We start from the raw sequence: 24,666 nt of genomic DNA on the forward strand, positions 1-24,666 counted from the left end.
TGAGGAAGGGCTGCCTAAACCTCCCCTGACGCAGCTTCAGGCCGTGCCCCCTCGTCCTGTCACTGGTTGCGCGGGAGAAGAGCTCGACCCCCACCTGACTACACCCTCCCTTCAGGTAGGTGTAGAGAGTGAGAAGGTCCCCCCAGAGTCTCCTCTTCTCCAGGCTAAACAGTCCCAGCTCCCTCATTTGTATGGTAATCCCTGTGACTGGGCTGGGGTGAGTAGGACATAGGGAAAGCAACATCCACCATCAATTCCTACCTACCTTCCATGAAGGAAATTAAAAGAAATGCCTGATAACTTCTGAGTCCATATCTCCAAGCAATATTTTCCCTTGTGTCACATCATGACTCCCTACATCCATGACAGACAGACAGGACCAGAAACCTGGGCAAACATGTGAATGTGAGGGCTACATCAGTAGAGCACATAGCTTCTCCTCTTCTGTATGCTTTGGAACTATTTTTGGAGTCAAGGAACACATGAGGAGAAGGAATGGTGGTAGGATCAGCTAGGTTCTCCTGCTGCACCGTGCAGTAATTTTTGGAGCAAGAAAGTCACTCCACCTTAATCCTCCTGGCTCTGCTTCATCGTAAATCATGGCTAAGCAAAAAAAAATTTATCACTTACTTTTTAATCCTCTCTCCAAATGATGCTATTTCTTCCAGGATGGTTTGAACAGCTATGATGATCTCTTGGACCATGTGAATTCTGTCAATTAATCCCTTTTTCTCAGATTCCTAACACAAAGAAAAGGGAAAATCAAAACGTTTTACACACTCAGTATTTGTTAACAAGTTTGTGTGAAGAAATTAATATTCCCAGTACCATGAGCTCACTGAAGGAAGGAGAGAACACATCCCCTCGGTTTATCACATACAGTTAAGGCCAAGACATATAGTTCCTTGTATTTTCTTCCTTTTCCTCAGAGCATGGGCAGAGGTTTCTACATCTTGTAACACAAATTGACTACAGGATCTCAACCAAGCTTTCCCTGTGGAACCCAGCTGCACACCAAACCAGAAGAGATGCTGAGCACCCAGATACTCCAGCTGACCTATATGGGAATTCTGGGTGCTCAGCGCATCTCAAAAACAAGAATACTCTCATGCATAACTTCTGTGTATCACTTTTCTGAGCTTTGTAGTCTCCCAACAGCCATGCTGGTGTCTGTATATAAATTAGCAGCGAGATAGTGAATGCAACAGGTTTTTGAACCTATTCTTTTACTGGTGGGGAAAAAAAAAATCAAAGGAAAAAAATGTCGTTTTCCTTTTACAGCAGCCATCTCACTTCATTTCTTACTGCTTATTTTAGGCAACAACATTACAGGACATTACTACACATGTGCAGAAATAAAAGGGATGCACAGAATGAATTAAAAATCAAAATGACTTAAATCAGCCTTGAAAATCAGTGTACAATTATCAGCATTCAGCATTTCTTTGCTGGCAATCTAACACATATACAGGCATGCAAATTGGTGTGGTTGCAGATATTCTAGCAAGAAATCAGCAAAACATTCACTTATTACAAAATGCAGAGCCCTGGACACTGATTTTACATCACATTTAGACTCTCCAAAATCAGCCCAATTTAGGGGAAAAAAAAAAAAAAAAAAAGAAGACGACATTTTAAGCTGTGTTTTAACCAGTCAGTGTCCAGAGAGTGGAGATGCTGGTAAAACACACGCATCTACATTCTGTGGTGCTCAGTTTCGGGGGCAAGAGAAGGGGTGTGTGGGAGTAAGGAAGAGCCAGAGCCACTCGGATCAACACTGCTGCAAATTCTGCTTCTGTGTTGTGGACCCACATTATTTCCCCACATAGGAGAGAGGTTCAGAGGCTACAGAAAGTCCCACCGGGCCAAAGAGGTGAAGGCTCATTGCTACAGCCTCTTGGCACTGCCGTGCTGCGAGATGCTTGCGTGCATCTGGGACCACATCATTGCATGCTGGAATAACATAAGAACCGTCCTTGGATGCCGAGAGGCAGATGTGACAACACAGCTCTTGCAGCCCTTTGAATTACTTACTGCCCATTTCTCTTTGCAGCAATTTCTGAGTTTAAAAAAGCCAGCCAAAACCACCATGGAGTTATCAAGCTCCAGACATTTGAATATTTGCCTTTAGGTTGCAAGAGAGTGCGCAATGAATAGAAGCAGCATTTTAAATAATCACACATTTCGGCGTGAAAATGAGTATTTTTACATTAATAAAACAACCAACAAAAATGAAACCCTTGGGGTGTGAAATAACCCCAGAACAAAATAAATAAATAAATAGTCAGTTTATGTGAAAATAGCACCAAAAAGTCATTTTCACAGAACTCCAGTTATAACCTTGTTAGGCTCAAATGTAAATGACACATTAAGATTATATTTAACTATTCACCCACTGGAATTGTACAATGGTCCCTTAGCCTACTTGTCTTTATTGCACCAAACTCAGGAGTAGAAGTTGGGGAGTGGTTCATGGAGAACCAGCCAATGGGTATTTCACTCTATCCAAATTCAGACAGAAACCACTTTATCTAAAGTGAGATTCCAGGGCAAGTCTACTCTTGCTGCCCAGAGCTGCAAGGAAGATCATCTGCCAACTCTATCTGCATCATGCTGACTTCATTTACACGTCTTCGATTGAGCTAAGAAATGTGGTGATAACGTACTTCAACCAATACAACATAACTTCTGGTGCAGCCACCAAGCAGACTAAGAAAATTAAACAGAATCTACCAGTTCCTAGGATATAATGACAACGGCAAGAATATTCTTCACTAGTATGCATGCTAAAATCACCCCTAGACAATGGCATTTTCAATTTATAATACAAAATATGTCCAACCAAGGAAAAATCAGAGACAAACTGGGATTAGAAAGCCTTGTAAATGAAATCAGCTAAAGGGTAAAATACTCTAGCAACTGCTCTTGCAGTACGTGCTGCAATATATGTGCAGAATCATCTGAAAAATCCTGGAATTTTGTCAGCGTCTTTTCTTTGTTATCCCTGTTTTGTTCTGGAAACCTGCAGTCTAAACACATCTACAGGATGATTAGGTCACCGGTTAAGCAAGAGAGAAGCAGACAAATGAAGTGCAACAAACGTGATTTTCCAAATTATTTAGGTTTTGGAGTGTTGTTTATGCTTTCTGCAGTCAGCACCTCACCAAACCCTGTTGGAAGGAGTAAGAAAGTTCATCTTCCCTTGAGATGACAGTCACTGGTCCATATTTATTACTAAATGGGCAATTGTTGTACAGAAAGCTATACTTGAACATCACCATGCTTGTAGAAGATGTAAAAAATAATCCTAACTGCATCTACCACTAAACATGCTTTCCCATCCGTGCAAAGTCCCACCACCCAGATAATTTTTCTCCATCTTCCTCAGGTATCATTCCTTTTTTATTTCTTTTGGACTCAATATATCATGCTGCTTGAAAACAGGATTTGGACACCCACGGTTCAAAAATCACAGGTCAGATACTTTATCTTGAATTAAAAATAAAATATCCTGCTTGTTTCTGGCATCTTTTTCCTAACACTGGTGGTGAAACTTCCATTCCTTCAAGGACTTTGTCATCCTTATTTCTTAGCTGATTACAGCACTGTGGGTGAACCAAAACTAGTCTTCAGCCTCTGGGAAAGAATTAACTCCATCAAAATGAATTTACAACTGAGAATTAATTATATAATCAGTGTGTTACTTCAAATCTTCCTCGCATATCCTGATTCAAGAAACCTTCATTTCTACATTAATTGCCTGAACAAAACCACAAAAGGGGTCTTACAAGAGATTAAGCATGTCAGGAGAAGAAACAAAAAGCAAAAAAAACCACCAAAACAACACCACCCCGCAAATTCAGAAATTAAGTCTTTTGTGTCCAGCTACTGTACATCAACTTAAGCTTATAAATGAAGACACCTGATCTCTGCCATACTGAACGAAAGGTGGTTCCAGATCCTTCTGTTTCTGAAATATGTAACGGTTAATACATAGGACAAGTAAACGCACTCAAAGTGTTACTACAGCTCTGTGATCCTTCTTCCCCTCCCTGTGATGTTATGTTGCTCCCAGACATTCAGGGACAGTTGCAAAAGGAACTGTCACATTACCACAAAATTGAGGTCCTTCCAGTGCCAAAGAATTTAAAAGTGTGTGAAAAACAGAGCAGGCCAGGAGAGGAAATCTCCAGCATTAACATGGCAGTTCATGACGGGTGAGCTATAACTGGCAGAGCTGGGCTTGCAAGGGAAAATCCTAAGACCTATGGAGGAAAAGACCGAAGGCCAAAATTATCAGCTGTCTGCTCTGCAACAAAGACCTACTAACACTGATTATTTCTTATGCTCTAGCAAAGCATCCATTACTGAACTGAAAGCTCAGATGGTGGAGATTTAACTTCTTACGGTTATTTGTTTCAACTACTAATAACTTCCAACTTTACAAAAAGCTGTTCCCTATTTTTTTAAAATCCACCCTTCAGATATTTATCCTCTGGATATACCCAAACCACTAAGCAACACTCCAAACGAGTAAACAATTTTTAATGTTATTGTCTAAACGTATTTCTGATATATACTGCAAATATTGCATGTACTAAAAACTTGAGCTTGAAGCCACAAGCAAGTTCTAAATACTTGCTCACTTGGATTTCATGTAAAATACTGTCAACAAAAAGACATCTCATATGCGACTTTCAAACAAGTGGTATTCATCAGTAGATTTTTGGCATGCCAATGGAAACTTAATATATAAAGCTGAGGAACACTTGGGGGCAAGGATGAAGAAAAGAGGAGGAGAAAAAAATAAATAGGGATTAATGCACAAGGAGGAAGAAAACAGGATATAGGCAACAGTCAGGAATGAAAATCTTGCATATCTTCAGGAATTCAAAGAGTTAGTCTGCCTCACCCTGGGCTGGCCTAACTTTCAGGATTAGCTTTTTTACAGTAGCTACCGCATTATGCCACTGTTGCTACAAGCCTATTAGGGCAATGTTTTACTAGGATTTATCCCATGAACCAGACATGAAGTCCCCATGTATTAGCAACGAACAAGATTGATGTAAAAGGGAAAGAAAGGAAAAAAGCTCAGGCATGCATGCCTTTTTGCTCCACTATTATTCTGAGTTTTTATAAATAAATGAATTTTTAAAAAAGACCAACAAAAAACACGTATGCTGCAGTTATTTAGAGAAAAGCAGACTTAGTCCAAGTTGTATTTAACTTGCAGCTTGCTTTGTGCTAGACTACAAAACTCTGACCTTACCGGTGTTCCCCAAAACTTGTGCCAAACAAGATCTTAAAGGCAAAATACTTTGTAGACGAAGAACTCTGGAAACCAGAAAGATTTTATTGGGTATAAACAGCAGACCGCTGGCCTCTATTGTCTGCAGGGAACACTTCACTCACAGCTTCAGTCTAGCAGCAGAAAGAAGCTCTTGTAGTAGGTGGCAGCCACGGAGTGACAGACAGCCTCTTGGTAGCTAAAATGAATTCCAGGCAGAGCTTTGAAAATAGTCACCACAGCAACCTTGAACTCGGTCCTGCCTTCGGTGGGAGCCAAAGGCAGCTGAAACAAGCCAGGCAAAATGCTTTGCTGAGTCACTACTGCCTTGCCCGGTGCTGCAATGCCTGCTGCCTATCAAGGAGGGCTTCTCAGCACTTCCAGGAGGACCGGAGAGGCCGGCTGCCAAACTCTGAGCAATTTGCCTCGTGCAGTTCCGAAACTGTGCATCACGGGATCTTTTTGTTTATTAACACCATGCTGCAAATGTGCCTGCCTGGCTGTGGAAATTTAGCGAATCTGAGCGTACTTGAAATAATTACCAAATAGAGGAAATGCAACACATACGGGTCAATTTATGCTCTCAGTTGAAAAGGTGTGAAATCTGGAATAATTCCACCAGAGCCAATAGAATCGCTTCACATTGCTATAAAGGAGGGCACCATCGACCTTAAAAGGACACATTTTAAAAGCAATAGCACATCATCCTACAGCTAAGGCTGGGGGACCACTGGCTAAAAGGCAGAAGATGACCACTTCACACCTTGTTCATCAACGCTTACACTTTCTTTGCTTATGTCAGACAAACTTCATCTGTGCACAGAGGACCAGCAGAAGTGTCTCTCCTAAACCCAACCCCCCCAAAAAACCTATGTGGAGAGGCTTAGGTCATAACTCTGTTGCTTTTCCCTCTGCACAGGCGTGAAATGGAGGGGGTTTAAGAGGCGTTTGCTGTACTTGCTCACGATTTCATAGACATGTAAAGTAACCCAAAGTCTGGTGGCATTGCTACAAGTTTTAAAGCAATAGTGGTAGTCACAACAGAGTAAAACACCATTCAGGCGAGGAACATGTGCGTAAGGAGCAACAAGAAAGAAGCCTGAACGGAGATTAAAAGTCATCGGTAGTCTTTGATTTAAAAGGAGAAGGGAAAAGAGCACAACTTTGGTCAAAATAAGTGCTTTCTCCTGGAAATACGCATGAGAACTAAGAACTAATCACGTGGTGATTAGACTTAAACTACTGGATCATCATCTATAATCTAGGTAACGAGCTTTGGCAATTTGGGGTAAAGGAGAAGGAGATAGACCTATTCATATGTCTAGCCAATACAAAATAAATTTTAACAACATTTTACCTAGTTGGAATTTTTAAGGGAAAAGAACTCCCTGAGGTTTATGTGCTTGGTCCAGTGATCTGCCTAGTGCTACCTAATAATTCTCCAGAGATCTGGAGAAGTTACAGCATTTACTTACCTACCTCCAGGGCAAGAGGGAGAATTTTAGACTGCCATAGGGCTGCTCAGGTTTCTATGTAAGGAGAGCCACACCACAGTCCCCAGGACATCTAAAAGTCTTCTGCAAGTCCCTCCTTTCAACTCCCCCATCACTCTTAAACCTATGAATAGGTGAGTCATGAAGCAGACACAAGGGTTGTGCCAACTGATGGGATGCTTATGGGTAAGAGCAGGCCTAGACAATTCTTCAGTATAAATAAGAAACAACATCAGACCATTTATCTTCCAGTTCATTAAAGCACAACCAGAGCGACCTCCGCATTCTCTCTTAACCGGAAGTTGATTAGGTTAATAAGAAGCTTACAGAAACTCTGTGTCTTAAGTGATATCTGGAAACTTGTATTATGTGTCCCATCCTCCAGCTTTGGATCAAGCAAAGCTCAGACAAGTAGCAGAATCTGTCCCTTCGGCTTCTCCATTGCTAACATATTCATGGTCCGTGCATAGACTCATTATGAAACAACAAGAAGCCACAAAGAGCCAATTAAAAAGGAACGGCATTTTAAGGAAGTCCAGGCCTACACAAACACACACTTGTGTGGTTTTTTATGACACAATCCTGCCCATAATTTTGTGGAGAAGGTGAGTGCCTCTTGTTAGCCTCCATGCGTATCATGGGGTATTTTCAAGTCATTACCATCATTTCTCTTCAGCGATCTTAATGGGAGATGTTGAAATATTATACTGCAATTGTTGTATTCAAGAGAAAAAGAAAAACTAATGAAATTATTTATACTTCCAGAGAAGAAAACAATGAGATGATATTGTCTTGAATGACCTTTCCTAAGTATGGGGATATAACATCTTACACAATAGACTCTTGGTTCATGTTTCAATTATTGACCTTTACTGTGGAGAAAATTAATGCAATTTTCATCGTAATCCACCCGTACAAATAAGATCCATACGGAAGGTTTCCACATGCTGAATCTAACTCAAATGGAAAATGTCAGCTGTTTGCTACTGGATGAATTTGACTTTAATTTGTTCGGCTGGAGTCTTTTTGAATTGCATTCATGAAACTTTGTCTATTTTTTCTACCTATTTTTGACAGACTATTTCCTATATTAGAAACATTGGTTTTTCTTCCTTGGGATTTTTTCCCACTTTTTTTCCAGTGTGTAAGATACTAAACATTTCTTGGAAGTTGCCAAATAACTTGACTTAAAGCCAAAGTGTCATCTGATCTTTCCCTATTACATCCCATTAGGCAAGCAGGGCTATGTTGGCTCACCATCAGACAGAAACCCTCCAAAAAAAAAATAAATCAAAAAGTCAAAACACAAAAGCAAACAGGAATTATTGTTAATTTAGATTTGTCTCTGATTTTCTTTTGTATCAGTTACTAGACCTGGAAATAGTAGTAATTTAAGTTTTGTCTGTTTTGGAGGAGAAGCAAACTTTTATTCAGACAAATAAAGATCATGAGAAAACTCCAAGACTCTAAAATATGATACTCTCATTGAACAGGGTAACTGTCTGCTCTTGAAGCTCTACAGTCATCACCAAATAAGAAAAGAAAAACTGTAAAATAAATAGAAATGATCCACAACCAGACAACTTACATTGGAGCTGCATGTAACTTGTCTATACCTTTCTACTGGCGGATGAAAGATGGTTTGGTGATGTAATTTTAAAACAATCCTTATTCAGACAGCCTGACAGACCCCAGAGCTGACACAACGCAGCCTGAACTCCATGTCCGAGATGGCACAAATCCGAGAAGACATTCATCCACCGAACAGCTTGTGCCAAAGGGACAGAGCTCTCTTATCTTTTACAGTCCTCCACGCTGGTATTTGGGGAGGGGAGAGGGGGAAAAAGAGGGGGAGTTGGCAATTAAGCCCTGTCATTTAAGACAGATAGTTTAGGTGGAGGGAGTTAATCTGCTCTTGGGTTTTTGAACTAAGCGTCTGTATATTTATAATTTGTAAACAGTTCAGCTCTTAGAGGGTGTGTTACAATTCCCAGAAGCATGGTTTGTTATGTCTAACATGCAGCAGAACCCAGAAAGGCGATGTGTGAGAGTATTTCGATATAGGACAATGATAGGAAACAGAAATAGTGACCCCCTATAGCACAATCCAACTAGCAAATTTCAACTTTAGGAGCTCTTGTATTAGGAGAGGGGAAAAAAACCCAAACCTACACAGACTCCTTTTGAAAGCATATTTGTCTGTTTAAATGTTGACATTGCCATGAGATAATGTCATAAAAATACATTTTTCTTACACACCCTAGAGAGCATTGGCTACCCTCAGTCTTGGAAAAGTCATTTTAAACAACCTAATGTACTTCAAGATGCAAGCCATCAGAGTGTAAGCATGGTCCGTCACTGATGCAAAGGGGTTAGACCCAGGACAGGACAAAGACATTAAGGCGACACTGCACAGCACTTGACGTGGGACAGACAGCATGGCTGGCAAGTCTCCTGATGATAATTGTGTGTCAGAATTCCATAAACCCATAACACCAGTATATCGATTAATACAAGTTATGAATTATTAGCGTTGTAATGTTGGGTTGTAAAGTGTTTATCTTGATGAGAAAGTCTGCTGGAGACGTCTACAGGGAGTAACTTTACCAAGTGCTGCCAGCTCTACATTTCAGAGTCACTGTGGATGCACAAAACAGGCACGGGGCAATGCTGCTTACAAAATGGTAGGGCCAAATCATCAATTAGTAGATCAACATTGATTCTCAGGAGTTTTTCCAAACCTGCATACTTAGCTAAAAGAACCAAGACAGAGAATGAGAGTGAAGTTATTCCATGAGGGTGAGGGACACAAATCCAAAGTAAATACATCCATATTTAAGTGATGCAATTGTACTTATACAGAGAAACAAAGTCACTGGGGTTAAATCTAGGGTAAATCTAACCTAGAATATTTTGACTTTGCAGCAATGAATCTATTGCACAGCACAGGAAACAGAGGAATAAATACATATTTAATGCATACTTAATGTATTTTTACTTTTCTTCCTCCTCACCTCAGCACGTGCAAATGAAAAAGAATAATATTAAAAAAAAAGAAGAAAGTAAATGGGACTGGTTCCAGCAAGTAAGTTACACCTTTAGGGACCACATAAATAAGATGTTTAGTCAACATTTATAGGTGTCTAGCTTTGGACATTCACAAAATAGATATTATCAACTTTTAGAGATACACAGTACTCATCTGAAAAAGATGTATCTTTCATTTAGCAACTTCTGATGAGTTCCAGACATTGGTCCATTTAGTTGGCCAATTTTATGATGCAGAGAGTGAATTATAAACTAGAACATTTAAACAATTATTGTGTGTTGCAAAAACCCCGTAATTCAGCTAGATCGTCTAAAGTTCGCTTTATAACTTTGACAGATTTCTGGTTGCTCATTAAAATATAACCTCCACAGAAGAGCAGGTTAAATTTAAATAACTATTCCTATCAATTAGTCTGCTAAGCTTCAATTCTAGTGCCTGTGACTGAGAAGAGTTAAGGTGCACTTGCTAATTGTGATATTGATTTACTTCTCAATGATCAACAATTCCACTGTAACACTCTTAAAACACATAATATTCAAGAAGAGTCTCATTAACTTAGTATGCAATTTGAAAGTTTCGCGTTGCCTTGTGAACATTTTCTTCTTAACAGCTAATGTTCCTTTGCATGCTGTTGCTCGTTAAATAATTCTTCACCTTTAACTTTAAAGTATTTATAGATTATCAGATCCTCCTTCACTTACTTATGTTTTTTCAAGCTGTATACATTAAGTTCTCTTAATCTTTCTTCATATGTCATGCCCTCTAATCCTTTTATCATTTGTCACCGCGGTTTGATAAATTGAAAAAAAATCCAATGAATTTTTCATAGTGAGAAGAACAAGTAAGCACACTCCAGTAAAATAAAAAAAAAAAAGGCCTTGCCAATTCCAATTCTTTCTACATTTCAGCTGATGAACTAAAACCGTTTTGTTTTTTTTTTCCCCAGGCTCTGAAAGAAATCTTGAGAAAATTCTAAACAATCCTCCACAAATCACACCAATTCTGGCCTACAGAAAAGGAAATGCCAAATCCTTTGGGAAAGCCATTAGCAGAGAATGTCATCCAACACTCGAAATGGAAGCAATGTGGGATTTCACATCCTCGTGCATGTCTTTGCACCTCGTGCACCCATACACATACCTTTAAGTGCACGTATGTAAACATGTGCCTGTTATGATTTCAAGCACAAACTGAGGACTGCTCAGATTCAATTGATGTTCTGAGGTCTTGCGTAGGTAACACCATTATGGAATGTTACACACATCAATATTTTCACATTTTCAAATTTGCCAATCAGCAAACTGGTAACAACTGTTTTCCCAGTTAATACAATTTATAAATTAAGATCTCATGGAGATAGGATAGTGGATTTGTGCTCTTCCACATTCCTTCTGGTTCCAGCTTACACATTTGTGAGGTATACTTACCTTATCATCTTCATCCTCATCTTCATCCAAACCCATAAGCTCCTGCAAAAGCAGATGTCCATATTACAAAACATTACATTCATGTTTCAATGACAATGTTCAAACAGCTTATGATACTCCCACAACATTTCATTACACAGTTTTGTCCCACTTCTATTGCAAGTCATCAAAAAATCCCACCACTTTCACCTTTCAGAAATAATGTTTTCTATTCAAGGACTTTTTTTTTTGGTGGGGGGGGGTATTGTGAGCAAATCTTGCAATACCCTATACAAATTTTAGGTCTAAATAAAGCATTAATGTCCGTGTTCAGAAGTTGGAGGGCAACAAGCTATCAAATTCATTGCCAACTTTTACTGTCTGTAAACAGCTTTGTTCTCAGTCTAACAAATGGACCAGCCAGTATGTCAAGGCTGAGGACTTCTATACTCAGCTTGTTCCATCCTCACTGCTACCTGGTGGCTCCCTTCCTTTAGCGCCATTACCAAAACATCAGACTTTAGAAACCATGTTAGGATGAACCTAATCAACCTCACAAATCACAGACAGCTTTCCATGCAGCATTATTTCCTCCCTTTAACTTCTGTGCTGATGGGTAGGGGAGAAAACAAACAACTTGGCTAAGGCTTGAAATTAGGATTGCATAGCTTTCAGTTCAGGTATTTAATAAGTTGAGCCTTTAGCAGGGCCCTCTGAGTTTTTCTTGGTTATTAAATACGTATATTTGAATTGGATTACTACAAGTGTAAATACAGCAAATATGCAAAGAATGTGAAGAATCACAATAAAAAGATGGTTTGGATTTGTGGGGTTTTTTTGGGGTGGTTAAGTGCTTTTGTTTTGGTCTAGAAATTTTTTTAATGTTTTTTTCCCCTCCCTCAGAAAGGCAGTTCCATCTAGTATGCAGAAAGCATTGAGAGCTCAGACATCCAGATTTACTCTTTGGCGCTCCGGAATCCCCCAAGCAGCTGAATTAACACTGATCATGGTTTGCATTTCTGTAGATGCTTCCCATCTGTAAATCATAAACCATTTTACCAATATTCATGAATTTGGCCTCCTGGCAACTGGACCATGCGTACAAGGTTAATACTGTTATTCCCGTTTTACAGTACAGAAATCAGAGAGAATCTGCGGCATGTTTTTGCAAAACCTGTTGTTCTCAGTCCTCTACACACATGAAATGTGTGTGCTGGCACACAAAAGCCAAAAGGCAGCACACACACAGCCAAGGTCGGAAGAAGTGATAAATAAATAAATGACTATGTAAAAAGCATCATTACTCTGAAGAAAACGTTTTCTCATCTGCAGGACAGATGTGGCTAGGGGTAGCACCTGATTGTCTATTTTTGACCTACAGATGGTTAGAATCATAGACACACATAAAAAAGGAATCAGGTAATATTAAAGGCACTTTGACTACTTGTTCCATATGATCCCACTCCTGCAAAGCACTTAGGCAGATGTGTAACTTGGCTTATGCAAAATCACCCTCGAATTTCACAGCCTCACGTTGCTTGCATCACAGGAAAAGAGCCAACTTTGTGATGGACCTTCCTGTAGCATTACTACAATTAACCCTTGTTTTCAGATATAGTCTTTTTGTAGTATCCATCTAAATGGATGCTGCTCCATTTTACTGATTTCTGTGACACTCCTCCCTTGAGCACACAACAAACTCACCACAGGAGGAGTGATGGGTGCTGGAAGGTTTTCTCTGTGTATTTCTTTCTGGAAAAGTTATTATTATTTTATAGCATCTTTTGTATTAAAAACAAACAAAAACCTTATCTGCCTAGGGTTCTCCCATATGGGAAGTTCTCCTTTTCTTGATAAAATAAAGTAGTAGCTGAAGACACACAATACCTTGGCATAAATTGGAGAAAAGCATTTCTTTTACCATTTGTTTTCAAATCAAGTCTGTGCCCTGGTCTGAATAACCAACTTTCCCTATTTTCTAACAATCTTTTCACTTGGGAATGGATGAAAACTGAACTAGGAGCAACTTTTCTCACTGAAAACTAATAAACCAGCTATTGACCTTTTGCTTTCTAAGATACTATATCTTTGTGTAAAATCCACTAGATTAATTTGGGTAAAGGCATTCTTCATGGGTACAAATGTCTATCACCTTTTTATCAACATTTAGAAGAAAGTTTACTTCAGCCTGTATTCATTACTGCATTTAATATACTTTTGAAAGAAAAATATTAATGGACGTCCATGAATTTACTCTCATTTTTAACTGTAATTACAACTGTTACGTAAGTAAAGACAGTGGTCAACATCAAACACCATTTCATACCTCAACAGCAGCACTTTACTACAGATGTAATTAGTTTTGAGTTTAAATCTTTTTTTCTCCCAGATCAACTCAAAAACCCTGAAGGGCTTCTTAAAGTCTCAGATCATAGGACAAGGTTTAAAAACAACTACCTTCTCTTTCAGCTTCTATTGACTTCCCTCTTGTGTGAATCATGACTGTGAGAGAAGCAGGGGCATGGGTTTTAGGAACCTGTCGCTTTGTATGTCTTTCTTAATTCAACTTAGTTTAAAACGTTTGTAATTGTCTAGTAAGTGTAATCCCCCTCCCACACACTCGCGTTATCTTCTCCTACTACTCTGAATAGTTTATTGCTTGTATTAAATGATGAAAATTGAAAGGATTGAGGTTTCTTTTCAGTAACTTTGAAATAAAAAAGCCATTTAGCTGAGCACAACCAGTTTAATACCATTAAAAAGCATGACATTTTGCTCAAGGGCAAATTCAAGCTGGGGCTGCCAGAAACGTTACTACCACTTTACTTGCCTGGGCATCTTGAGTGTTGTTGACCTTCCCTGTTGTGATGAGGGAGAAGTTGTACGCAAAGAGCACGAGCAGAGCCAGGGGCACCATGTACAGTTCCACACTCCAGACGGTGACCACAAATACCTGGGGGAAATAAGGGTATACATAGAAGTGTTTAAAGAGAAAGAGATACGAGGCAGCCTTTCAGTCATTATCTCTATGTACAGTCATCCTTGAATCTCTGTTAACCTCATTCATATTATTATTTTGGCAAAGAAAACCCGTGCATGAAGCATGCTTTCTTTCTATTTTGTGTAGCAGGAGCCCTCCAGCTCCCTTGTCACTCTACAGAGGATAATCAACACAAGAATCTTCACCATCAATCCACCTAAGTTCTTGGAACAGCAGCAGAGAGAAAGGACTATTGCCTTCCAGAAGACAAGGCTTCAGGTTACATGTAATGCATTATTTTGCAAAGGGATCCAGTAAACCTGGTCTCCATTCTCATAACCTGGCCATTTTTCAGGACAGCTCATTCTGATTTCACTGGTTCCTTGAAGTCTCTCTGCCCAGAATTTGTACATTTGGAGTGATATCTGACGAAATCCACTGATAGCCAAACCACATGCCAGATTTTTAAGTTCTCCTCCGCAAACTGGATCAGCAAAACACGTAAATAATGTGATGGGGATTTAAAAAGCATCTAGGATTTTTAGAAAAATGATTCCAAGCCAAATTGCAATCCTATCTTACAAATACCAATGATACCTGAACGGACGGCAAACTTGGAGTGGTCGGCAATGCAAAGTTAATAAACTAAAGCCAGAACTGCCATAAAATGCACGTTGTGATCCCATTTCCTTTTCTACTCATACATAGTGTTTCCAGAAGAACTGCCTAATGCTGTAGTAACTTGAAGCTATTTTAAATAGTCTCCTTTAAAGACAAGACATAAAACACATTTATCTGATTTTTCTTCCCCTAAAAAGACCCGGAATGATCAGAAACAAGAATCACATTTTTAGAGTAATACAGGTAGGGGAAAATGAGTCAGATCCAGTTAATGTATTTCAAACTGCAATGGAGAGAAACACTCTATGGATGATCAGAAAGCTAAATCTCTATCGCCCTTCATCCTTGGCCCATCAGACACTACACATAAAGGCAACGCTGGCACGTACAGAATGGGTTATTTATGGCAATGTATTTTGTGTTATGGACCTGAAAGTCTAGCCACAGTGTACTAAAGAAGCTCTTCCCACTGCATTCAGCAGAGTGAGAATTTATACCCCTACAAAACAGCAGCTGTTGTAACTTTTAAACAAAAAGACTTGTCTGACATCAGACAAACGGCCAGTTAATATCTACCAGGGGCCAAACATAAACCAAGAAACAATGACTGTATCCATAACCCTGCCCAAACAGCAGTTGCATTTTCTAGAGTGAACCTGATTTTATGTTAGCTGTTGCTATGCAAGGAATTAGACTGTCATCGTGTTCTTGGCATTTGTAGGCCAGTAAAACATTCTTTGAGATATATTCATTTATAAAATGGGCTGACATCCAGACAATATATCCCCATACTATTGATTTTCAGTAGAGGAACATAGGAGAGGATTTGGGTTTGATTTTTTTTTCCTCTCTCTTTTTGATCCTACTTTTCCACATACTAAAAAGTTAGAAGTGATAATGATTCCAACAGCCACATTTCATATATAAGCAAGGCAACAGAAATACAAGAATCCCGGAGAAGAAGGCACAGACCTTGATCTGTCTTCCAGGAGCCTTGCATGGCTTTAGTTAATAAAGACTTCAAAAACTGTGATACTCCAAGCTAGAAAGTCTGTCACATAGGTGTAAAGTTCTAACCTGACCCTGAAGCAATTCCAACTACCTTGGAGGAATCTCTACATGCTTTGTAAGACAAAGTGAAGGTGATACCAGCATCTGTCTTAATTCAAATGTCACTTTAAAGAACAAAGAACTGTTATTGTGCATATCTATAAAGATATCTGTCTCAGGTACATACAGATAGATAAAAACAGACACGCACATGCAAATATACGTCTCATTCTTATGTAAACTCCCCCATGGAAATCCGTATTGCCAGGAATTAATTCAAAACATTTGCTTCAGCCTGTTGGAGGAGGTTGCATTTACATCATCTCCCTGGAGTATGAGCAACATAAGTCTCCTCTTAACGCAGCAAAAAGACTCCACTGGCAGTCAGCTAGGCAGAGTCCTACAGGAGTCAATGAAGCTCTTGAAGAACCTCTCTTCATTCATTCAGTTGCAGGACTTGAACCAATTTTAGTGCATCTGTCACCATCCTATATGAACATAACTTTGCTCAGTTGTAAGTATAATACAACCTTGCAATCACAGGTCATTTAGGCAAGATACAAAATCAAGACCTTGGTGATTTTAGATCCAACAGTACATTTTGTGTATTATTAAGTTTCAGACCTTAAATAAAACTTAAAACTTCATTACAAAATCTCACTGTAGTCTCAGTTGACAGCTGAGGCACACTGTCATTCCCTTCTAATGTTGACTGGTTAATCAGCTGCTGAGTTATAACTCAGAGAGGGATGCTTTGATAGAGCTCCCACAACTTAAGAAGAGCGGCTTTACTGCTACCGCTGTAGTAAAGGGAACTTTCATTACTGTGACACAACACAGACACAAGACAAATTGATTTAGCTATTCAGAAATTATTTACCCTTGGAGGTATGGGAAGTGGTTGCTGTGAACACACAGTACATAATAAAAGTTCAGAGGGTGTTTATAATGCGAATGAAAGTCTTTCTGCATTGTAACAGTGTTCTGAGCATTCTGCAGCATCGGTTTTGAAAGCAGTTCCCAAACAGGACTGTGTCCTATTTTATCAACTCTTGTGCAGCTCCCTGACACTGAGTACAGCATCAGCAGCCCTGTGACAGACATCCACTCCTCAAATTACAAGGTTCTCAATCATGTATGTATTTATTTTCTCTCGCCAGTGACACCTTATGCCTGCAAGAAGCTCCTGCATTACCCTCCCTAAATTATTTTCTCAGCGATGTGTTTTGCTAGAACTCAAGAACAGTTCAGCTGCTAATGTAAGTAATGGCAACTGCAAGGAACAGTATCGTCTTGATTTCTTGTAGTCTCTAGTCTGTTTTTTTCCTAAACATAGGCTGGTAAGAGAAATCATTAGCAGGTTCAGATCACTTGCTCAATATTACAGAATTCGGGGACACAAACTAATCCCCTGTTTCAGATGATTCCGTATCAACGGATCACAGTTTTTTCAGTGTTTCACATCATCATTAGACCAAGTTCTGTCAGAAATAACCCATTACATCATTGATAACTTCTCTGCTGGGCTTCACACTGTGCATGAGAAGTTGAAAGAACAGTAGATAGTTTCTAAAATAGAAGTCAAACAAGTGGAAGTTAGCTTTCTGCATTATTTATTTTAATGCAGTTTAAGAGTATAAAAGACTGTTACAGAACTAAGCAATTTAATTCACAGCATTATAAAACAACGATCAAAATAGAAACAAAAATGGGATAGACATCTAGAGGGCAAAAAAAAAAAAAAAAGCGCTCTTGAAACTAATATTTAGACTAGAGTTCTACCTAGAAGAGAACAGCAATATCACAGCCTCGGAGAAAGGACCACTTGATTTCAGCTGATTAATGTGTTGCTATTTCAAAGGGCCTAATAACTACAAGTTAAAGCTCTGGAGGTTTGGAAGCTGTTTCATCTGAAAATCATTGAAGAGGGGTCCAACTGTTCCTGTCAAGAAGCGTGGAGTTTGAACAACCATGAGAGCGGCCCTTTTGACAGCAGTACAAAAGATGAGAGAAGGCAGTCTCAACTGAAAGTAAAAACAAACCCTTAGAAACACGTTTCAAATCTGGTTTTTCTGCCCCTCTGGTTCCAATTTAGGATCTGACTATTAAGAACAGATTTTAGACGGGTGTCTACTAAAGTATGCCCATAAAACATTTGTCACCAGCAAACCCACAGTCATGGGATAGAACAGTTTTAAGAGATTTAGAAACCTAGCATTAGATAGGATTTTCTGTGTAATTTTTCTACACGGTAATTATATAATTTTTTTAAACTCTAGAAAACAGGCCCTTTTTTACCTAAGTCTTTGTGGAGAAGTAAAAGATGCTGTGTTATGTGACACAATAATTCTTGGAAAACAACTATGATGGGATTTTTTTTTTTTTTCCCATCAGATGGAAAAAATAAAAGTAGAAGGAGATTAAATGCATGCAAGGAACCTATAGTAAAAGGTTATTTTCTCAGCCAGTATAGGCTCCAGTGCTAATGAAATGCCTCATCAGTGGAGCTGTGAAATATATTATTTGAAACTCCAAGTTTCAAAACCACACACAATTTAACTGAACTCTAAACTACTAACAGCTTTGTCAAAAGTTTCCTTGCAATTCATAAACACAGTCTGTGCAATTCCTGAAGTCAAGAAAAAAAATTTGAGCCGATACTGCTATGAATGTCCAAGTTATGTTTTGAACTAAATCAAAACACTGATTTTGATGTGAGACACAAAGAATGTGCTCCCCTTTATTTACAGGGGAAAGGAATTACATATTTTTAGCTTATCTCTGGGTTATGCAGTCTTGAGTTGCCATGTAAGCAGAAATGGACTCTATAAAAAATGAAGAAATTTCTGCAGCTAAATATTCTTTTTTTTTGTGATTTTTTTTTAAAAGCTTTCAGTCCCTCTGCCCCAAATAAAATACAGGATATTAGCCAATAACATAAGATACCCGCTCCCCAAAAGGGCACTCGAATCCCTTGGAGGCAATAAGCCTGTCGACAACAAATTATTTCTGACAGATACTTATTCCTGCCCTTAGAAAGGGACAGTAAAAGAGTAGAGGAGAGAATGAACACATTCACACAGAACAGTACACTTGTGCATATGTGTATCTATATCTGTATATATGGAGGTATCACTTCCAGATATGGGCAACACGGATACTTGAACACAGTGGTGCTGAGCTCACCCTAATAAAAATCAAGGTATATAGTGTGGGCTCAGCCTGACGTCAGGGCAGTAGCAAGGCTTGTGTTCTTGGGCTGCTTGTGCATTGAACTAATGACAGTATTAAAGCAGCAGCTTAGAACAATTATGGAAATTAGTCTAATACAGCTCCACCTCAGGGCACGGCAAATGAAGGTTGAGATAGTCATGTAGCCTGTATTTCCACAGACTATATTTTTTTTTCTTTTTTTTTTTAAGAACAGATTCTCTTCCAAAAATGATTTCCAGAATTGCTATTACTAAATACTCTCCTTCCCACATCCATATGATGCTTTCTCACCAGCTGATGCTTTCAAGGCCAGCTGAGGACCAGCTTGAGCTGGTGCTCAAGGAGGGGTCAGTTATAAGCAGGGTCAGTTCCTCATTATGATGCAACAACGACAGATATGGCAGGTAGAGAAATTATACTTAAATAAACCAGTACTGTCGGAAGAAACCTATTTGGTTTAGATTCACTTTGCTTTTTGTGTCCCCAGCAGAAGAAGGCAGAGCATCTCAAAAGCGGTATGAAACGTGTATTGTATTGAACAGTGATGACCAAAATCAAAATTGACCTGAAGGAACAGAGGTCTTTAAATATTTATACCACATGACAAATTATCTCTGCATTGCTCCACACATCAGCATACAACTTACTAATTTTGTAAGGGTGTACCACAGGTACAAAGCTTAGCTGTTCTACACAAGCTCTCTGTTGCAAGTGCAAAAATAGTTGGATTCTAAAACCAAAGATGCACCCAAAAAATCTACAGAAAAACCCCAAAGCCAAAACACAAGATCAAAGTGTGCGCCAAAATAACTCAGTCTGTACTATGTGCATGACTGCCCTGGATTGAGATATAAGAATAAAGGGTATGTTTGTACAATTTGCTACCATGCAGATCTACCTGATTTTTTTTTTAAGGAGATGCATTGAATAGCAGAAACAGCATGATCACATTTGCCCATCACAGTTGTTTGTGTAGGCTAAATGTCACAGCTGCAAAGCCATGTCCTGGTGCCATACCCATGTGTCCCACCTCTACTTACTGAAAAAGTGGCCCAGGGTGAGCTTAAGGGGAGGGGAAAAAAACCAAGACGCCCAATTTGTGCTTGGCAATTTACATCACGTGTGAGGGTACAACAAGGCAAAGGAGTGATAAAGTCTTCAAAGGATGGAAACTGTGGTCACTAAGGTCACAATTTTAACACTGGTTTGAACATCTGAAAAGAAAAGAAAAACCCCCAATATTCTGCACACCCAACAAAATAAAGCATTAAACAACAAACAGAAAAAATACTCCCCAACAAACATATGAAAAGTCTCATACTGTTTAAGTCAATATTCGTTAGGGCCTGTTTTATCACTGCCTGGTTCAGACTCTTCAGGGGGATCTCATTTTCTCCGCTGCTGCTAAGAAGTAGAAACTCATTTGTGTTTTAAATGAAAGCTGTGATTCATGTGCAATCACCAGAGTCTAAGAAATGGCACTTTAAGAAAAAGCATGTTATTCTGCAAAAGTCACAGGGAAATCAGAAGAGTTGACAATATTACAATCTGTTCTCCACCACCCTCTTGGGACAACTGCCGTCGGTAACTTCATCAGGGAAGGCTGGGAAGCTACGCTCAAGATGTTTATAAAATGTCCTCACTGTGATCCTGAATTACTTTTGCCATTATTAACACACTCAATGGATTTATTCTTTCTTTATAACAATGCATGGAATCAGAAAGAGATAAACAACAACATAAAAATCAAACTAATTAGAAAGCGACGGTTTTCCTTCATTTTTAATATTTTATCTCCATTAATGGGAATAGCCAGCCTAGGAAATTAAAAACGAGATCCTTGGAGATCTTTGTTTAATGAGAGGTCAGGGAAGAGCCGCTTGGTTCAGGTTTATTTCACTGAGCTCGTCACCTGTTCAGTTTATACATAAGATTTAAATATTGCATTCCAGCTATTCGAAGACTGGTCAGTGTGGATGACAATTTTCAGTGCAGAAGGGGGAGTGCCTAGGGGTGTCATCTTTGTCCTTTAAGACACATATTTTGACCCCCAAACCTAACAGCCCACTGTGAGCTAAACGGGGTGCCTTTACCCACTTATCTTGTGGCTGCTACTTTCTCTTTATATCTAACCCCAAAAGAGGTTAATCAAGAGAAAACCAACTGCAACAGCCGCAAGTTTTGGGTTCTATATTTATGTAAGTACAACAGTTTTAGAGTCAAAGACATCAAAACCTTCAGCGTCTGCAGCCTAAAAGAAATAGCTGTTTGCTAGCATGCTGACTGGTCTAATTTTTCCCTCATGTTTTTAGCTAACATATTTTACATTTCCTGTGCCAAGTAAAATACAGTTAAGACCCTCAAGCAATAAAGCTTAAAATTGAAAAAACAGGGAAAAAAATATTACAACAGTTTTCTATCTTTTGGGGTAATCTGCTGGGAGTGGGTCAGGGGAATAAATCTGCATGTTATTTCTAAGGGGGTAACTATTGCAGACAAAGGCAATGGAGGAAGATCCTGAAACAAAGGGGGGTGGCATGCCAAAAAAAAAAGAAATCTGTTGTTTTATACCGTAGCTAAATTAAATGGTCATTTTTATCTACAATGTTTTGGTTTGTTTATCAGCAGGGTCATAGTTTCGAAATCACTCTCACACAGAAAGTTATGATCTATTTGCAGGGAAGACAGGCATTATGCAAGTTAAAAGCCTGATCGTAGAGTAAATAATTCTTCCAAAAACTGTCAGAAAAAAATATCTGTGCTATTTAAAAGGAGGGGAAAACGTAGGTTAATTTTATTTATTCTGGACAAGGTGAACACCTTAAAAGGGTCATGAAAAAATTTATCATTAGCTGAGCTGATAAATGTCCACTTACTTTCGAGACGTATTTGTTAACATTGTGAGAAACATTAGCAGCGAGGGTCAGATGGTGACGTAATCGTACGGTGAATGGAAAGAGAATTTGGTGGAAGTGTTCGTTAACTTCGGGCTCTCAGCACAGGATTACAATTGGTAGCAAATGGGAGGCATAAACGATATGTTTAAACTACTTTAATGACTTCCTCCTTCACATTTATAGTGAATATTAGAGCTATATTATACTAAAGGAAAAGTGGCTCTCTAATAAAGCAAGTATGCTTAATTAGATTTAATTCAACGTTCAGTGGCATGAGGATCGCACATAAGATTACTTTCCTGCAAGTCTCCATCTACAGCATGGGAAAAAAAAAATAAAATCAGGTTGCAGTAAACCCACACAAATAAGAAATAGATGCTTGTACACACTAATGCTGCAAAGCTGTCTGGCAGGCTCTTTTCCAAACCCTCTAGTACAAAAGAAATGTTTCCAAACTGAAACAGAGCAGAAGGAGCAAAAGGATTTAATTTTTAAAAATTTAAAATAAAAAAAATATGCCACTAAACCCAGATCGCAAAACCAGCAATCTAAAAAACGCCTATAAAGCACAAAGAAAGCAGTAAGATGATAACATTTCAGGCAAAGAATTTCAGATTATTTCCTTTCCTTATGCTGTACATGGGATTCCCCAGCACAGCCTCGTGCCAGAGCCCAGAATGTCTCCTCATCTACCCGAGACCCATTTCCCACAGCCAAGAGAAGAGCAGAGATCGTAACCGAACGTCGGCGCTCCCCACACTCGAGTCCCACAATGAACACCCGGAGCAGGGAGGGAGATTACACCATACTTAAACAATTTCAGCAGGTTCATAATCTGCAGTGTGACAGAACTGCTGTATTACAGAACAAATGCATGAAGATGACTGGGAGACTCGCTGTAATTATACCCTAAATATGTTACTATTGTAAACTAGAAATAACAGCAGCAACAGAAAAAAAAATAGGATAGGAGGGAAAAAAAAGAGAAAAAAAAAAAAGGTTGCAATTTCAGGCAGCTGTTCAGGTAAAACTAAAGCCAGAAGATTGTTTATTTTAATAAAGCTATTATATGTGCAGATCCAAATTAGGAATGGCAGGAGACTAGGGGATGCCTAAACCATCACCACCTGTTTGCCCTGAAAATCAATTAAAGTCACACCATCACAGCAATCCCTTCCTAGCTAATAAAAGTTATACAGCTTCAACGTGCGACTTCAGGTGCTTTGTGGGAATGTGCCCGAAATCTAAATCCTTAGTCTCACATTCCTGTGACTCTAACCACAACTCTGAACCAACCACTGTAAAACTTGCCTTTTTGGGGTTAGAGAAGGTGTTAAGGGAAAAGAGATCCCAAACTGCTGCTCTGATGCAGCGGATTGAACTAATATTCAGTAAATTCTAACAATCCAGCCAAGAACATTATATAGAGAGTTTTAAGTAGGAGAAAACTGAAGTCCTTTACGACACATGCCTGTTCAACATAGTCTGTGCTGCAGAACAGATCCAACTTTACAAGTTGAAAGCAAGGGCAGTAGAGACATCCCAAGTGTTTTAGTAATTAAACGAATATGCATAATGAACCATATGCCCAAAGGGCCTGTTCTTCATGTGGGCCAGATTTTTGTTTGAATTTTTAATTTTTATATACAGATGAAACATTTCATGTAATATAGCAACAGTGCAAAGGAACATGCTATACAGGAAGGGAAGGAGGAACTACCCATGTGAGAATGATCAGAATACACTTGATGAATTCTGCTCCTCAATTTCCGATTCAGAGCCAAGAGGGCTTTTGGAAAAAAAAAAAAAAGAAAGAAAAAAAAATCCTTTTCTCCTTTAAACAGCTGTATTAGTCATCTGCTCAGAGTCTAGAAAAGAGACATTAAATATATGTATATTTATATAGGTCATATTTCTACATTTATATGTGTGAAATGGATTATATACACCAACACATTTAGATGCTGCAAGACTAGCAAAAACACAGACACTATCGCAAATTAAAAAGCTTCTGATCCACCATAAAAAATAACTACAGGATGGCTCTGTTCAGCAGAACCTGATGTGTTGTGTGAGCTGCAGGGAAACACAAGACACACTCACATCTGTCTGTGAAACAAGAATGGACATTTTTTAAAAAATGGGTCAAATTCCACTCTGTTACAATAGAGTTACCCTACTGTCAATGCTAGAATACCATGGACTCATTGCAGGAAAATTAAATCTTCTAAACTCTCCCGGGGTTGAGCTCTGATTCTCCCTTCTGAGCAACATTCACCTTTTTTCATCCCTTGCTTTTAAAGTGCTTTTCCAAGCAAAAGCAGCATCCTTTGCAAATAGAAGCCATTATAAGAGGTTAGTCCTCTCATGCAGCAGCAAAACTACTCAGTGCCAATTTTCAAACAACTAGACTGTGCAGTAACCAACTTGTTCTTCTAAGTGGTTCTGATCCATTGGATAAATTTATATCTCGCTTTGTAAAAACCAGTGATGGGGTCAGGTACTTGTCGGTGTGGACATGCTGCTTAAGTAGCAGAAATTAAAAAACTAAACCAAAAAAACCCCAACCCCCAAAATTTCCTGCATAAGCTTTACCAGATTTCTGAGTAATTTTTCAGTACATGACTTAGGCTCTATGAAGCAAGATAAATAAGCAGAATTACAGACAAC

The 24,666-nt window shown here is 38.9% G+C and overlaps 1 protein-coding gene across 1 annotated transcript in view; it reads right to left on the reverse strand.

Annotated features, from left to right (window-relative positions):
- The window catches only part of MCTP2 (multiple C2 domains, transmembrane 2), a 108,777-nt gene that overhangs the window by 7,182 nt on the left and 76,929 nt on the right, over window positions 1-24,666 (reverse strand). Inside the window, exons 18-20 of the mRNA XM_009869135.1 lie at window positions 14,066-14,188; window positions 11,257-11,298; window positions 631-740 (exon numbers count right to left, since the gene is read on the reverse strand). Of these exons, the coding sequence (XP_009867437.1) occupies window positions 631-740; window positions 11,257-11,298; window positions 14,066-14,188 (275 nt within the window). The remainder of the gene's footprint in view (window positions 1-630; window positions 741-11,256; window positions 11,299-14,065; window positions 14,189-24,666) is intronic.

The sequence above is a fragment of the Apaloderma vittatum genome, unplaced genomic scaffold (assembly GCF_000703405.1).
Source record: "Apaloderma vittatum isolate BGI_N311 unplaced genomic scaffold, ASM70340v1 scaffold6935, whole genome shotgun sequence".
Classification (NCBI taxonomy): Eukaryota; Metazoa; Chordata; class Aves; order Trogoniformes; family Trogonidae; genus Apaloderma; species Apaloderma vittatum.